General features: G+C 37.7%; 1 protein-coding gene across 3 annotated transcripts in view; it reads left to right on the top strand.

Moving 5' to 3' along the window:
• Positions 1 to 17,483, top strand: part of LOC139966845 (CUGBP Elav-like family member 3-B) — a 42,785-nt gene that overhangs the window by 19,532 nt on the left and 5,770 nt on the right. Inside the window, exons 4-13 of one of the 3 annotated variants that reach the window (XM_071970260.1) lie at positions 694 to 822; positions 4,602 to 4,672; positions 8,783 to 8,944; positions 10,529 to 10,721; positions 11,891 to 11,974; positions 14,299 to 14,451; positions 15,159 to 15,233; positions 16,044 to 16,133; positions 16,898 to 16,945; positions 17,087 to 17,230. In XM_071970260.1, the coding sequence (XP_071826361.1) occupies positions 694 to 822; positions 4,602 to 4,672; positions 8,783 to 8,944; positions 10,529 to 10,721; positions 11,891 to 11,974; positions 14,299 to 14,451; positions 15,159 to 15,233; positions 16,044 to 16,133; positions 16,898 to 16,945; positions 17,087 to 17,230 (1,149 nt within the window). The remainder of the gene's footprint in view (positions 1 to 693; positions 823 to 4,601; positions 4,673 to 8,782; positions 8,945 to 10,528; positions 10,722 to 11,890; positions 11,975 to 14,298; positions 14,452 to 15,158; positions 15,234 to 16,043; positions 16,134 to 16,897; positions 16,946 to 17,086; positions 17,231 to 17,483) is intronic. The other 2 variants (XM_071970263.1, XM_071970261.1) reach the window with 2 other exon arrangements.

Raw genomic sequence — 17,483 nt, 5'->3', positions numbered from 1 at the left:
CATCTTGAGAATAAGGTGCATATCTATATTCAAGCATTCATAAATCGTTTTGATTCCACATCTTTCCCAAAGATAATTGTAAGGTTTTCTTTTCAATCATAAAACAGATCCAGTTCAACTGATGTTTTTGTCATTGTGTCTGTTCTTCTTGAAAAGAAAGGCCTAAATGCATCTTCTTGTAAATAACAACCATATTTCTTCTTAGAGAAATTCAGCAATTGATTGCTTTTATTGTTTTGTTGCTCTTTGAGCTTGTTTATCATATGATTTGTATTGATCGCATTGGTTCGTATGTTTTTAGGATCTTTCCCTCTTCAACCCTCCACAACCCCCCTCCCCCACCCCCAACTCCCCAAGCTCACACACACACCCATTTGTAATATACAACTACACTACAAATGTTTGCATTAATATTTTATTTTGTGCGCTCCGTTTTTGTTGTTTTCATTTCTGCAATCGGTTCACCGTCATTTCCATTCCTTCTTGCACTACCGTGTTTATGGGTAGTGACATTTACCATTTGATTTATTGTCAGACAGTTAATCCCAGTGAGTAATATACAATGTAGGTTGTTCATCCACAGAAGATGGGATACATGTGGAAGAGAGGGGGGGGGGAGAGGGGAGAGGGGAAGATGATATTGTGGACTACCACATTAGTAAAATGATCCTCTTTATAAATTTCTTTTTGTAGAAGACCGCAAAATATTTGTAGGAATGTTGGCCAAACATCAAACCGAAGAAGACGTCAAGGCGATCTTCACCCGTTTTGGTAAAATTGAGGAATGCACAGTACTAAGAGATGCGGAGAACGTGAGTAAAGGTAAGAAAAACAATACACATGGTTCAAACAAATGCAGATGGGTTGCTTGTTGATTCTTTAATTACCCAACTTCTTTACCCAATTAGTTGTTTTTTCATTTTCTATCTCCTTTTGCAATGGTCACAATTTTCATCCCTTGAATTAAATACTGGATACTTAATACCCGAGTGTCGTTATGCCGAGAGCAAATCTCCAAACAAAATTAAGAACTGTAACAAAATTACAGCATTTGGGTTAGAAGTTACTTCTGAGAAGTTACTTCAGAGAAGTTACTTGAGGGTGAATTGATGAGTATCTATCTATCAGTAGAAGGAATGTTAAAAACACCTGAGATTGTTAAAAATGGAAGCGTGTAAACAAAATTTAAGAGATCGCTTTGGAGTACTCCATCTTGTTTAACGTATGATAAATGTTGATGTTTAATTTTGTATCGAAGATTTCTGATGAAATTTTTAGAAATATGAAATATAATTTATATCAAAACTCGGGAAAACGTGACCAAGAGTAATTTTTCTCCTGTAGTCAGTCACATCTCTTTGAATAATTGATGAAGTTGCCAATTATTGACTAAATTGATCGCATTTTGCTTCTGAGGAATGTTCATGGCTTTTTACACAATGGAAACTTGGCAGAGAGGCTGCAAATTTGTATGCTAATGAAGAAATTATCTTGACCATTCACTGCTTAACCTGCATGCAGTATGTATAGGCTTTACATGTACTTTACTATTGTACCCCTTCCGCCTGTGATGAAAATCCAAATAACGATGCCTATAGCTGTAACGCTCTTGTGTGTAAGTTTACCATAGAATTTTACAAAAACGGTGAATCATGGATCAACGTTAATAAATTTGCGTTATTCACCGCGTGGATGGAAATTGTACCCTTGCGACAGAGAGTACTCATGCATGTAAACTAAGGCCTGCGGTTGTTATGCATATGAAATTAGTAGCTTGAGGGATGCCAAGAAAAGGGAGGCTAATCAAACAGCCCAAATATATGCATGGGGACACAGGAAACTTTTAACAGCACAGCAGCGAGCGAGCGAGCGAGCGAGTGAGCATGCATCATCACATACTATAGGCAATCCAACGGCCCTGAGCTATACCGAAGAAGTCGTGGCAAGGTGTTTGCAAAATGAGTTATTGATTTGCGTTGCACAATTGGAGATCTGTTCTTATATGTGCTTCAGATCTTTGAGCAGCTTTCGAGAAATTCAATAACGCAACATTTGTACATCTGCTCGGCTTTTAGCGTCGGTGTACGTAGAAAGCAAAACAAGTACCAATGCAAACCAATAGCGTACTGAGCGGATTTTAAGTAGATACATACTACACCGGTTCTCTATATGTGACAAAGTGATATGGCTGCAGCTACAGTATCCCCTATAAAGTTCAGATTAACATACATTGTCATCTGTTTAATGGCTATCTGACTGACTGACTGACTGACTGACTGACTAACTCACTGACTGACTGACTGACTGGCTGGCTGGCTGAATGACTGGCTGGCTGGTTGACTGACAGACTGGCTGACTGATGGACTGGCTGACTGACTGACTGACTGACTGACTGACTGACTGACTGACTGACTGACTGACTGACTGACTGACTGACTGACTGATTGGCTGAATGACTTATTGACTGATTGGCTGAATGACTGACTGACTGAGATATTTCATAGTTCAAAGTTTACCACTGAAACATATAAATCATTCTTTGCCTTTTGGCAAGTTTAGCTTGATTTGGTATCAATTTCAATGTTTAATATTGTTTGCCCATAAAGAGAATAACCATGGAATGTTATAGCTCATAGTTTTTTGATACTGTTCAAATGGTAGGCTGACAGAACATCATCCATGCTATTATAATGAGAAAAGTTAATTTCCTATTAAATATTTAGTATAGCTGTGGGCTGTGTGTACTAGAGAATTATAACAATCATCGTTAGTACATGTGGTTTAGTTTTTAATGCCTGATTCCTGCTGGTATGGTGTCGTAGAAGAGTGTAAATACACTCACTTAATTATATGAATTTCCAAAAATCAAGATTGTACTGTAACCATATATACTGGATTGTGCAAAACACTGTGTACTTGCTAAAGTCTATGTATGTATAATGAACAAGATGATGGAGCAGTGTAAGAAGGGGGGTTGGGTGGATGGGGGAGGGAGGGGCAAGGGAGAAGGGAATGCATAGAGGAGAGGGTCAGGTGCTGCATAAAGAGCACAATATACCATTGTACTGTATAGCATTTTTATACCTAGGCCTATAATTGAAAAATCAAGAGGTGATGGAGAAGGGAGGGAGGATGTGGGTTTGATGGAAAATACAAGTAATTATCTAGTTAAAACAAAATTGCTGACATGTGACAGAGTATTCCTTGGTCCACTCTGCCTCAAAATGCTGGGTGAGCTCTAGATACGTAGGTCATCTCATTTACTAGTACTAGGATTTACACACAGTCTAGCAATCCTCTACAATAGAGCTTGTCAGATGAATTTATAGCCGATCAGCTACGCTTTGCGACCTCTTAATCACTTTCTCATGATTATTTTCCCCCTATTTTTATTTTTATTATTTTTTTTTTGTCTTTTTCCTTTTTAAAAAGAAAACAATTTTCCATATGTGACGATTTATACTGTACCATTGATTGCATGTATTCCAGCATTTCATGCATACTTGAGGCTATTAGTACCCTGCGCGTCAGATTTAAACCGCAAATTGGTCTAATTCCGTTTCTGATTACTGCCTCTAAAATCATCCCTTTCCACCACATTAGCCCTGCGAAGAAAGAAAAGACTGGGATTATCAGCATGGAACTCATGCTGCTCTGCGGTAGTTTTACAACTGTTTATAAATTTGTTGCAAACGTTTGAAGCTGTCTGAAATGCTACTCATTTGTGCAGAGCCAGGCTATAATTTGTTATGTACAGCAATACACAATGGAATGGCAAGTGATAACATGTATGCACTAATGTATGCTTAGAAGTACTTGTTAGACATAAAAATTGGAATGATTCCATAATATTGGTTTTGATTTCTGCCTGTTTTTATGGATAGTTACAAGCAGCTGCCCCCCTCCCTTCCCACTCCTTTCCCCCTCCCTTCCCCCCCCCCCCCATTTCATTCCTCCTCACCATCTCATCCTCTGTATCACCATGTTTGGGTAGATAAATCATCAAATTGCCAAAATGTAAGCCTGATGATATGTCACGTTAATGGGTCATGTCTTCCATTCGATGGCTAAAATATTAAGCTGACCTTTGGTCTGAAATACATTGGATACTGTGGTACAAAATGTGTGTCATGGGTATGCCCTTCTACTGTACATTTTAATAAAAGGATGAAACAAACTATTTGTGGGTATCCATGGAATTTGTATGTAAACAGCATCGTTTCTACCCAAAGCAAGACATTCTATTGGTTTGTTTTTGGTGTTACGAATGGAATGTGAGTCTACAAACCGCAGATCTGATTTTAAAATTATTATGATTTGACATAGCGACAGCATATAAATAACATACCGTAAAGGTAAACATGAATTCCATATGTGGGGGTGGGGGAGGGGTGGGTAGAGCTTGTGGGTGGTGGAGGGGCAGGGTAGAGCCTTGTGGGTGGTGGGGAAATCTTTATAGCCTCAGCTTGGATCCTCATTCATATTATATCTGAGTGTTTCTGGATAATCGTGGTCATCCATCGAAGACATTTGTAGTACCGATTAAGATTCGATGTTTGAATCATTTTCAACCTTTTTAATCTTTTCAAATTTCATTACAGGATGTGCATTTGTTAAATTCAGTGCCAAGAAGGAGGCTCAAGCTGCCATTCAGAGTTTCACACCTCTTCCTGTGAGTATTTGAGATTGTTGTAAAAATGCTTTGAACATACAATCAATGAAAATATTGCTTGGTGGCATATTTAAATTGCAGCGCTTAGTTTTCCGAGTGAGGCATATCTAGGCATTGAGCAGAAAATATTTGTGATTATGATGTTTTTGCATTATTTTTTAAAACATATATGCAAATTACCTTTTGAAAGTTGTTACTTGTCAGAACAGATATCAACAATTATTCTTTTACCTGTACCTAGCCTAACATTTATTCTTTACTTGTACCTAGCCTTACATTTATTCTTTACCTGTACCTAGCCTAACATTTATTCTTTACCTGTACCTAGCCTAACATTTATTCTTTACCTATAGATACCTAGCCTAACATTTATTCTTTTCATGTACCTAGCCTAGTCTACTTTGCATGGAAATTGGTATTTCCACCAGCTAGAAGAGCAAATTTTCCTGGCAAGATTTTATTTTGGGAGCATGACTAGAAATCCTCTATTTGCCCCAAAGTTGCCCAATTTTGAGAGAATCTGTTTGCCAGTGGAAGTCAGTGATGTGTTTAAGTCTAACGATAATATCATCCAGCTGCTTTACCTAAGAAACATTTCCACTTGAGTGTAGTCTATCAGGGTTGTTAGTTGATATTCTTCTCTAGAAGCAGTATTTGGCTAATGTTTTGAGATTTGTTAAAAAATGTTTCAGTCTTGGATATATGCTTCCTTTAATTTTTCTCTGAATCTAGTTATCTTGCATGGTCAGAAACAGTTATTTTGGGTTTATATTCATAGTCCATTCTTTGCAAGATTATACTTTTAATGCTAGAAACATTGAATACTTTCTGGTGTAGAATGCGAACAAAAGATTGTACATTTTGGCTAACTTAACCAGAGTTAGATAGATATTTCTTTTTGAGTAAATTTTGTTATGATTGCTTTTCTATTTTCTTTGCAATTCGTACGAGAGAGAGAGAGAGAGGCAAGGCTCATGGATATATGGAAAATGAGAAAGAATAAAGTTTATTTTTCACAACAAATGTTTCAATTTTCATGGGTTCGGCTCATTCGAATGAAAGTGCCCAAGCCCATGCATGCCCAAATGTGAATTGCATAAAACACTTTGTTGTATCAGGAAACATGATATTAGGATTATGGGAAGACACCTCCATTTTTTCCATCTTTTGATACCATATTTCCCTCTCTTCTCCCCCTTTTGGGTACCCTTGGTCCTGCCAGGTGTTGGCCAGATGGCAGCCTCTGCACCATTAAGGTACCCTATGTGTTAGAGATGGTGGTGGTAATACTTGTGGTTCAGACATGGTTCATCTAGAGAATGGTTAAAGCTGCTAGCAATACCTCTCCCGATGGTTGTGATAGTTCCCATAAGGAGATAATAATAGCAATTGCTGAATTTTATTGAGAAAGAGAGCCGGGTGGAGGGTGGGGGGAGGGTTGGGGAGTTATAAAAAAAAAATCAATCTTCAGACAGAATAAGCAAAGCCTTGATGGAGAAGACATTGTTTTTGTTGCTTAATTGTTTAGATTAAAATTTATAACGAAAAATGCTGGGAAAAAACCCCCTCTAATGGTCTAGTCAGTGTTATTTGAGTTAAAATGATCTCATGGCTTATAACTGCAAAATTCATGCTGGTAGGGAGAGAGGGGGAGGGGGAGGGAGGGGGATGGAGAGGGGCCGGCATAGCGCAAAAATGTTTGAAAAGAAAGAAAGAAAATTATCTTTGGGCTGAATTCAAGGCCAAACTCAAATGAAATATTAAGCAAAATATTGAAACAGGTGGTTTGCAATCTCTCAAGCCATCAATAAAAAGATTTAAAAAAAGCCAGCGCGTTATCATAACTTTGCTCTCTATGCCGAATGGATGGGGGGTTTTGTTGCTTTGACGTGACAAAGCAGATATGCCAAACTCGGATTATCAAATTTGGACTATAGAGAAGACAGGCAAAGATGTGGCCATCTGGTGCACATAAATTTTGATCGCGCTTGAAGAGATCCGTTACAGCCGAAAGCAGCGGTCGGGAAGTATTCTAGCAGCTTCAACGTGAAACACATTTTGCACATGTGATCATTGTGAAACGAGTCCTAAAATCTTGTATTCTATGAATATTGGTGATACTTTTGTCCTAACTATTCTTCAGTACGTGGGAGTCTTTTTACACAGCCGAACAGTAATTGTCCTTGTATATCGAGCATGAGTGCGTAGGTGTACGTTGAGTAGAACCAATACAGCCTTGCGTGCTTGAAAGTTGTCCGTCTTCGAGTACAGTGTACAGTATGTGGATGGAGCCAATTCACAGATCAGAGTTATTTAGTATATGTGGTATATTTGCAATTGTGTTTTTTTTTTCTTACATAACTTTGATGTGCATTAAGAACAAATGTTTTTTTTTTTTTTTTTATTCTAAAGGGATGGATGGACCTTGACTTTGAACCCTTCTTGTTAATTTTTTATACATAATATTCAAAAACCTATTTTCATATTTCAGCCATTATAAGAGGACAGAGCCTTAATTGTTAAAGTTATTTTCGTAAATAGAAAACAAACTCCCCCCCTTCTTGTTTTTTGTTTATAAATGTAGTGCATGTTACATAGTGATTAGGGTTGCAAAAAGAAAAATATGGCAAAAAAGAGAAACATATTTTCTGGACTTTTCATACATGAAAATGTGTTTAAATGTAAAAGCAAAAATAAGTAAGGATATTGAAATGAGAAATAACAAGTTCAGAGAATGGAGGGGAAGGGAAGTAGGAGGTTTTGAGTAGGGAAGGAGTGGTGATCGATTCAGGTGGGAGTTAGGGAGGGAGGGAGGGGAATATCTGGCTAAGGGGAGTTACTAAAGCCCACACAATACACATAGAGGTCACAGTGCATGCATAAAGAATTGAATTATGCTGCTGCCTGAACATTTTGCCTGACTGCATGTGCTCCTTGGCAACTCGAAGAGAGACATTTCTTCATATGACCGATTTTACTTGCAACATCTTGACTTGGAATGCGATATAAAATATTGGGGAAATGTTCCACATGAAAGCTCTCCAACAATCTGCACATAAAGTTGCAGTATATAAAAGTGTGGATATGAAAACCAATCGCAAGGTATGCCAACGACATGAGAGAATTAACGACTTAAGCAGACCTTCGATTGATCTGTTAGGAATGTTACCAAACTACATTGTACTTTATGCTGTGTGTTCTTAGTTTATTATACACACAGGGTTGACCCAGTGGTGTCTGTGTTATTGTTATGTGATTGTATGCCACTAACTGAACACAAACAGAGGAGTACAGTGACACATGCATGCCTCTTTAAATTAAACAGTAGCACTATACATAGATTAAATTACCCTCATCAGTAGACCTACTCTATCATTTGAATAGACAGGGATAGCCTCTCTGATCCTTACCACCAATTCTGCTCCCTCTTAAAAAAAGTTTTAGAAGAGAAGAACCAAAATCAAACAGAAACAATACATACCGGGGGGGGGGGGAGGTGGGGGTGAGTGGGGTGTTGGTTCAAACATCTGATTACAGCCATCTCTTCTTAATCGTGTGAACTCTGGAGTGAACCTGTTTCTATGTTTTTGTCTTGTTGGTAGAGTATAATTATTGTTTTTGCATTTAGTTATTCTGTGTATTATTGTTGGATCATACCTGTCAGTATTAATCATAATAATCGTAATAATCAATGATTCACAATTAATACAAGAGACTTTAAAAATATGTATCAATTAATTTCTCTCTCACTTTCTCCCTCCTTATTGCTCCTCCTCCATGATTCTCTTTTCCCCCTCGCTATCCTATCTTCATCTTTTCCTGTCTCTTCCTTCTTTGTCGTATTTCCATGTTTCTCACTCGTTGTTTAATCTTTCCCACATTTCTTGTTCAAATTCCTCTGTGTTCTGTTACTGCTACCCCTTACCCTCTTTGTAAATTATCCCCTTTCATCTGTCTGTACCTCTATCAATGCCCTTTGCTTTCCATTCCCCCCCCCCACCACCCACCCCTCTTTCTTCTCTTCAACCATACCCCACCTACTCTAATAACCCCTTATTCTGTTCACCTGATTTTATTTTGATGGTTACCCCCTTGTTACCCCCTTTTCAGGGCCAGATGCCGAGCCTGGTGGTGAAGCTCGCGGAGACTGAGAAGGAGAGGCAGCTCCGTCAGAACATGAACAGCATGTCCGCCATGACCGGTTTCACGTTGAACCCGTTGGTCTTTGCCCCACTCAACGCCCACAACCAAGCAGCTGCATACACTCAAGCAGTATGGAATCATATCTTCTCTCTTACATTCTGTTCTGGTTCAGTATTCTCATTCGATGTAGGATGATATGGTTAACAAAAGGCTCCATTGAGTAGAAAATTTTATAATTTATCGTAAAGAAAGAAGAAAAAGTCGGAAGAGGCCAAATTTGCCAAATGGACTAAATTAAACAAAAAATTATACTTTGTTCGTTATTCACGAGAATCCCCTTTGAAGTAGTCTTTTGTTCTTTTGTTGTCCACTTAGTAACTAAAAAACAAATACCAACTTGGGAACGAAAAGTGAAATAAGTTGGAAGAGAAAATGGTTTCATATATCGAGTAATATGACAGTAATTAATTCCCAAAATCAAATTTTATTGTGCTGATTTATACAAGATGGAATAATTTTGCTGAGGTTATGGCTTTTTTATAAACTCATGAGAAGCACATTCACGTGTTTGTACAGTAGTAAGTCATAAATAGACACTGAGTATGTGTATTTATTTAGTCTTCACAATGCACATCTGTCTCATAATTTTTCCACCTACACCTCTCCCTACCCCCCTTATAAATCTACACTCCCCTCCCACGCCCCATCTCCCTCATTTCTCACTAGATTAAGAGGTCTAGAGCAGAGTCATGGTTTAAATTACTGTTGGAACTCTAAAAAAACTTAATATTTCATGTTCATCTGCCTCATTATTCTGCTTGACTACTATGCCATCCTCAACTTATCCTTTTACATTCATTAACTGCGCCCATGAGATCCAAGTGTTCAGTTATAATCTGAAAAATAAGGAAGGAAAACCAAGAGATATAGCCAATAATTTTAAACAAAATGGCCGACCCACTAGATCGAGCATCGCTATTGCTAATTATCCTGTCATGTTGCATTAATATCCAATCCACAAGTTTAAAAAAAAATGCTGAAATAACCCCAGAAATATAAAAGGACTTGTGGTTAAAGAAAACAACTTTTCTCTGTATCGAATTTTCTAGTACTAATGGATATTTCGGCAAAGTGCTCTGATATTAAACTGTAAGTCTAGGTGCAGCTGTGTCGTAGCTCATATTAAATTGGATGTTGTTCGCAGAAATGTAAGATTACGCTTTGACTTGCGTTCATTGCATCACCTGTGTGTGCAGATTTTGCTGTATATGGACATTACATTGAGTTGAATGGTGAAATTCTGTGTAATCTATGTAAGGCTTAGTACAAGAAATGAGGAGTGGCTTGTTAAGTTCTAACACAGATGCAATGCCAGTGTTATCCTGTATGTTTATGTTTAATCACAGTGGAAAGAGGGGGGGGGGGAGGGAATGTGGATTGGGTTAAATGGATAGAGGGAGGGGATGTGTATTAGGGTTACATGATGGCATTTTGAAGCAGACTTAATTCTGAGATAATTACTTCCTTCAAAGGCTTGGGGTTATCTTGTGGGAGCTTAATAAATGTAGGATAGTCGTAAATATAAAGTGTATATTAAAATATATGAAAAGTATATATGTTCAACTAGACCAAGATTTTGTTTTATAGATAACGATAGCTCACAGTTCAGGCCAATTCTCTTCACTTGATCATTTTGTTTCTTTCTTCTTGCAGTTAATGCAGCAACAGGCCATTGTCACTGCCAATCCAAACTACATTGCCAATCCCATGACGGCACTAGCCACAGCTCAGATGAACCACTTCAATGCTGCTGCCACCATGAATGGATTCACCACCATTCCACCCGGCAGCGAGCCGTTTATCCTCCACTCCCCATCTCGAGAATCTCCTCAAGTGTCTGGACTATGTAAGTGCTTCCACCTCTTTTTCCCCGCTTTCTTCCATTTTCTAGATTTTCCTTCCTCGTACCGAAAAAAGAGGGGGGAAAAAAAAACAAGAAGTAGAGCTTGCTTTTATAGGCAGCTGCTTTTCTGCACTGCTAAAATATAGGTATATTGTTATATATATATATATATGTAATATATATGTAAAATATATAATATAGTAATATAATATATATATATAATATATATGTAATTTATATAATATATATAATATGAATTGATATCTTAGAGCCTATGGTGGTGAACTGATGTGGCTTTTGGATTAATTCCAACATCATCAAGATGAGCCAAGCTGACTATTTCTTGTAAACATCCACGCTTTATAGTCTTTGAACTAAATCAATCAAATGTGTGTATTATTAAAGGAAATGTCTTAAACTGTCTGAAAGCCTTCCAATCGATGGAATTTCAGAACTCGCGATGTATCCTAAAGATAGTCGAATGGTATCTTTTGGTAGCGTGCATCACAGCTCGTTAAGTAAATGGGTCGGAAATTAAAAAATGGGTCAGTAATTTAATAGGTTTGTAATGAAATTGAACTACTTTGGTCTTAAGTCAAAGAGACTATTGCCAAGGGCAGCTCCCTTGAAATTCACTCTGCTGTTATCAAATGCTAAGAATTATATATAGTAACCTCTGATTAAATGTATATATTCCCTAGTACCCCCGGTACTTTTCTGCAAAAACCTCTTTTAAACACTAGTTATCCTGTGGTGCTCATAAAATGTAGGTTTCCTCAAAATAATAATTCTGTGCAAAGACAACAGAGGTCTATGAAAAGGAAACTTGAGTAACTTTAAGTAGGCCTCTGTTTAATATTACCTTCAACAACTACCATGACTAATCCAGGAATTAACACCCCCCCCCCACACACACAATTTTCTCATTTAGTAACGTGGGAGGAATCCTCTTTGAAAACAATTTTTTCTTTAAAGGCTGTATATAATGGTTTCAAAATTACCTTCCCCAACTCCCAACCACCCCAACTCCCAACCACCCCCTCTCCCAACCATTGCAATTCTGCTGACACATCTTTTCAATCTATTTGGAACCGGTTCTAATACGTGATGCTTGACAACTTACATAGCACAAATTAATGGTGCTTTGTATTCTGCCCATTCACAACCATCAGCCGCTCAATGTTTGCCTGCGTATGGGAGAGACCCAGGGGCGGCCATTAATGGCTTCCAAACAGCCATTGCACCATCTTCATCGGGTAAGACCCCACCAAAGACAAACTGGTTGAATAATGCACAATAAAGCAGGCCATCTGTTTCAATTTCTCTCTACGTTTTATATTTTCCCCCTTCATTCTTAAAGTTTTTATTCCTAAAGACTTCCAATTTCAGTCATAAGTAAGGAAATAGTTCAAAAAGATTAAGGGAATAAAAAGCTCCTTCATATTTCATGAGGTAAAAAAGCAAAGATTTTCAGGTCAACACATGTTGATTGGAATTTCTGTTATTCTTTCAAATATATTTTTTGTTATATTTTGGATAATTTTCTTTTCCAAATGAAGAAGATCCATTTCAAAGCCACAAATGGCAATTCTATTAATGTGAGATCTATCAAATGTGAAACTATCAAATGCAATTTGTTTAAAAATATTTTCAATAACATTTTTTTGGAAAAACAGGGATATTATATACATCAAACTGATTAGTCATACCTTGCCCCGTTGTTTTGGTGTTGTCATGGTTACATGACTATCCATGTTTGAAGAGTACAAAGGGAGAAAGAAAGGTGGAGGAGAAACAATAAAAAGTCTTCAAAACAGATTGATTATTTATTCTGGGGCTTGTGCACTGTTCAGCCAGTTTTGTAACATTCACACATTGGACAACGAGGCCTCGCTTGAATTCTCATCTTTCAAAAGAGCTACAGCAAATACCGTATTTTGCCAACACAATCTTGGTCCAAGTTTTTGTTACGAACACTTCCAAATTTATGTCGAAATGTCGTTGTTTTCATTTGCCCAAATCCAAGTGTCTGCTACTGTTCTTAATTTTTTTTCTCCTGCATTTTGATTTTGAATGAAAAGTGATGTGATATGATGCATGATATAACTGATTGTTATTAAACAGAGAGAGGGGGGAAAAAGAAGAAGAATAAAAGAAAAAAAATCGAATTACATCTAAAATTGGCCATGACAAAGTGCATGACCAACAAAATGAATGAATGACTTTGTTTCCATGGCCAATGAAGGGCTGCTTTAATATTTCAAATCAAATGTTGAATTAGTTGGCATGCCTAGCTGTAACTCATTCTTTGTTCGGGAATACAGGTATCGTTTTCCAATGCGTGAACCTGGGGTCGTATTATGTCACTATCCCCCAATCTTTATGTCTTTTTTCTGTCCCTTTTACTGTGTACTGCATGTCCTTGTAATCCCTTTGTGATAAATAGAATAGCAAATCCATGGTTTTTAACTTTTTATATAATATATTTTTGTTTGTCATCATTAGCTGACTCATTCTTTGTGAAGTTTCACACCAGCCTTTGATATTTTTCAGTCTTTTTCATATTATATGAAGGATGTTTTGAAAAACAGAAGTACATTTACAAAATTATTTGTAATCATTCAGTAAACTTTTTGTGAATAATTAAACTTGTACGTTACAAGTAAATCGTGAGTAGTCTTGCTCAAGTACAGTATTTATGATATTCAAGGTAACGGGAGTTTAAATGTGCTGTTGTTCTTGTGTGTGTATGTGAATGTACATTAGTTTAATAGCTATGCTATATATATTTGTGGCACTCATGTGCAGTAGAAATCATGGGTGTAGAAATCATCAGTGTGCAGTAGAAATCATCAAAACAGACCTTTTCCTTTCTTTTGGTAAAAATGGGAAGAATAGGGTTAAAAATTACTAGACGTATGATGTAACATATTTATCTTGTCCAGTATGAAAGTTAATCTTGGTTATATATATTCAAGCACACCTTTGGCAATGTGTACATTATTCTGTACAAAAGCTGTCCAAAATGGTGAAGATTGAAAGCTTCAATTTTATACATTAAAGCGAGGTTTGTGTAAGAGTTTTATCTGGAATCATTAATAGCAGAAAAAAAGACGATAAAGGCAGGGTAGTTATATAAATACCAACAGACTGAATGTCAGTGAAACACATTATAGACTACTTCGTACGTGTTGTGGAGAATGTCGCATGATCCAGTGGGAAATCAAAATTAGGGAGAGACATTGTTATAAAGCATTATGCAGAGGAAACTGCCATAAAACTGAATAATAATGAGGGGAAAATATGTTTCTTCTATTTGTTATAGCACAGATAATCATGCATCTAACTAAAGACAAAACGAAAACTGAGAAATAAGCCAAGTTATAAAATCTGCCACCTTGAATTATGAAATTAGGCATCTAATTACTGGTAACCTGATCTCAAGTATTCTACAATTTCTACCCAGTGTGATCATAGGAAGAGGGGAAAAAAGGGGAGGAAAGGACACATTTCTATAGTGAGTCTGACTCAAAGGGCTACGCGAGCTTCATTCAATTTCTTTTTCTTCTTCTCTTCATAGTGACTGCCGGTCAGACTGTTAGCCAACTTGCTGGTACCCCCACCCTGCAGTCGCCGACTTCCCTACCCCCGTATACGTTAGCGGCAGCCACCAACGGCCAGGGAGAGACCATTTACACCAATGGCCTTCAGCAGTACACTGCAGGCGACTATGGTGAGTAATCACACCTCAGGACCAGACTTTAGGTTAGGGGGGCACCAAGGGGAACGGATTGGGGGCAATCTTTAAATCCCCTGTGCATGGAATTTGTAGGGGGCATCAAGGGTAGTGGATTCAGGGCAATGAAGGAGTGCCGTATGTGTGCATGGAATTTGTAGTCATATATGTATAGCCACTCATATATTACATTTAACATTTAACATGGTATCAGGAAAAATGTTATTTTCATCTAGGAAATTCATGTTACCAAGATGTTCTACTTTAATAATTGTATGCAAACACTGCATTTATACCTGTGTAAGCAGTCACTGCATTGTCATCAGTGTATATCCCTATCAGTATATTAAACTCCCCTGATTAAAGACATACTTTAGGTAAAGCTGTGAACATGTTGTGGTATCCAGACATTGCTATTGGCTGTTTCATAATGAATGCAGCTAATTCTTTCTAACTCCCTCCCTCTGAGATAACAATCATGCTGTGAATGTGTTACTGTAGTCATGCAGTGATACTGTAAAGCTGATGCTACTTTATCATAGCCACACAGAGTGATATGTTGGACATTTTTCAATATTGATATCCCTGAGTATGGGGAGATGAATACTTTGGGTCATTAACAAGCCTGATAAATTTATGAACTGGTTACAGTTCATCAGGAAGAACATAATTTTACGTTTTCTCGATTGTTTTCCTCTAAGTAGCTGCTGCATCTGCCGCTGCTTTGGGGGCAGCAGACCACATCCAACAAGCTTACAGTGGGATGCAACAGTATGCTGGTAAGTTGGATGTTTTATATCCAAGACTGATAAAAAAAAAACCTAAAAATTTATGGATTAAAATTAATCCTTCTAGCCAGGAAAATGCTTCCAAGATTTTTCAAACATGCATTATTTTTGTGTACTTCCCCACAAGGCTCAACTTTCAAGCATAAGTGTCCATTCCTGTTTTCAAGCATAGATATCCACTCATGTTTTTATGTATATTTGAGGCTAAGACTGATGAAGCTTGATGTAGCAAGTAATATAAAGTTGTGAAGAAAAACCTTGCCTGTGGGTTTATATAGTTTAAAAAAAATTAATAGCTTAGTAGTTTCTGATACTTGTCCTTCAGCCTCTGAAGAAGATCCTGCTAAGATCGAAATGTCAGGCCAACTTACTTTTAACACACAGGCTCTTAGCAGGATAAGCAGTTTGCTATACAGTTTTGTTTTATTTTAGTGTTTTTGTTATTTTGGGTTTGATATTTTGTAAGAATTGCTATATTAACTTTGTTTAACTGCATAGAGGTATATGTTGGTTATATAAATAAGAATTTTACACACTTGTTACTGTTGTTACTTTCTTAATAGTTGAACTAGGATAGAGAAACCAGTTCTTTGAAAAGTTACTCAGACACCAGTTAAACCAGCTAGAGATCATTGGACAAGGTTTATATTACCTCTTGGAATAACATACCAGCTTATTGAAGAATTAATTTTTTTATTATAAATTTTTTGACACTTTACAATATTTGGAACTGATGTTTGCTGATGATAGACCATTTGCGAATGGACTTTTGAGGTTCGTCTCTTTATATTTTGTGTACAGCTACTTATCCCAGTGCTTACGGTCAGATGTCCCACACAGCCTTCCCCCAGCAGCAGCAACCCCCAGTGATTGTGACCCCACAGAAAGAGGGTAAGAAAACATCAAGAGTTTTATTATATAAAAACCGTAAAAGTAATGAAATCGAGCCGTTTGTTCAGTTGCAGTATTGGCCCTTATGAAAAGTTGTTTAATTTTGCTGATGTGTCGATTGTTACATGTTGTACAGCATTGCAGGACAATTGCTTGCTACATTTTATAGTCATTGTATTGCACATACAATGTTAATGTTATAAAAGAATAATGGTTAGAGCTAGTCACTTCTAAGTTTCCAGCCAAATCTCCTTTGCTCATCCTTAACTAATCAATAAACCATGTGCCCTCTTTTAGCATTAGTTCTATGCAGGGGGATAGGAAGCTTCCAAAAAGTCGGTGGGGGGGGGGCGCACAACATCAGAGGGGCACTTTCTCATTCCACAACCACCACTCGTTATGCTATAAACCGATACACACCGGCCATATCACTTAAATATATATGATGTGTTATTATGCTATCAATACTATCATGGTGCATGTGAATAATTCAAATAAAATATTAAAATGAGCAAAGGCTTAGGATATCCAAAAGACAGTTCTTCATCAAAGGGGCGCATTTTGTTTGCCAGTAGGGCACATTTGCTATTTTGGAAAAAGTCAGGGGGGGGTGCACATGCCCCCAGTGCCCCCCGGCTCCTACCTCCTGGTTCTATGCATTGCGATGATAAATATCTCACAACAAAGAATTGATATTGGTTTTCTCTTCTAGGTTTTCTTCCTTTCTTATTAAAGTTTTTTTTTGTTTTCCCTTGCTGGTCCAGAGGGGTGCAACGTCGTGGTTTATCACCTGCCGACCGAGATGAGCCATGGTGAGCTCATGTCTATGTTTTTTGCTTTCCCTTCCAGGTCCAGATGGGTGCAACCACCTCTTCATTTATCGCCTGACACGCCAGAGATGAGCGATGCCTAGCTTACTTACGTCTATGTCTTTTTTGCTTTCCCCTTTGCAGGTCCAGAGGGGTGCAACCTCTTCATTTATCACCTGCCACCAGAGATAAGTGACGCCGAGCTCATGTCTATGTTTGCACCATTTGGTAACGTCATCAGTGCTAAGGTATTCATGGACCGCGTCACAAACCAGAGCAAGTGTTTTGGTGAGTAAATTACAGCGATAGAGCAGATACAGTGTACGGCTATACAGTCTATAAGGCTATACAGTGTACGGCTGTATATATACGGCTGTACAGTGTACGGCTGTACAGTCCTCTCCTGCTTAGTCCTTCTAATGTCCTCTCTCTCTCTATCCATAAAAAATTTTTGTTGCAAAAATTTGTGTTAGCTAGGCATTATTACCATTTCCCTAGAGCTCTCTATTATGAGACAAGGGTTTAAGGGTGGGGGGGGGGG

This window comes from Apostichopus japonicus, chromosome 4 (genome assembly GCF_037975245.1).
Source record: "Apostichopus japonicus isolate 1M-3 chromosome 4, ASM3797524v1, whole genome shotgun sequence".
NCBI classification, from domain to species: domain Eukaryota; kingdom Metazoa; phylum Echinodermata; class Holothuroidea; order Aspidochirotida; family Stichopodidae; genus Apostichopus; species Apostichopus japonicus.
The sequence above is the reverse complement of the archived record's forward strand: the minus strand, read 5'-3'. Positions and strand labels throughout refer to the sequence as shown.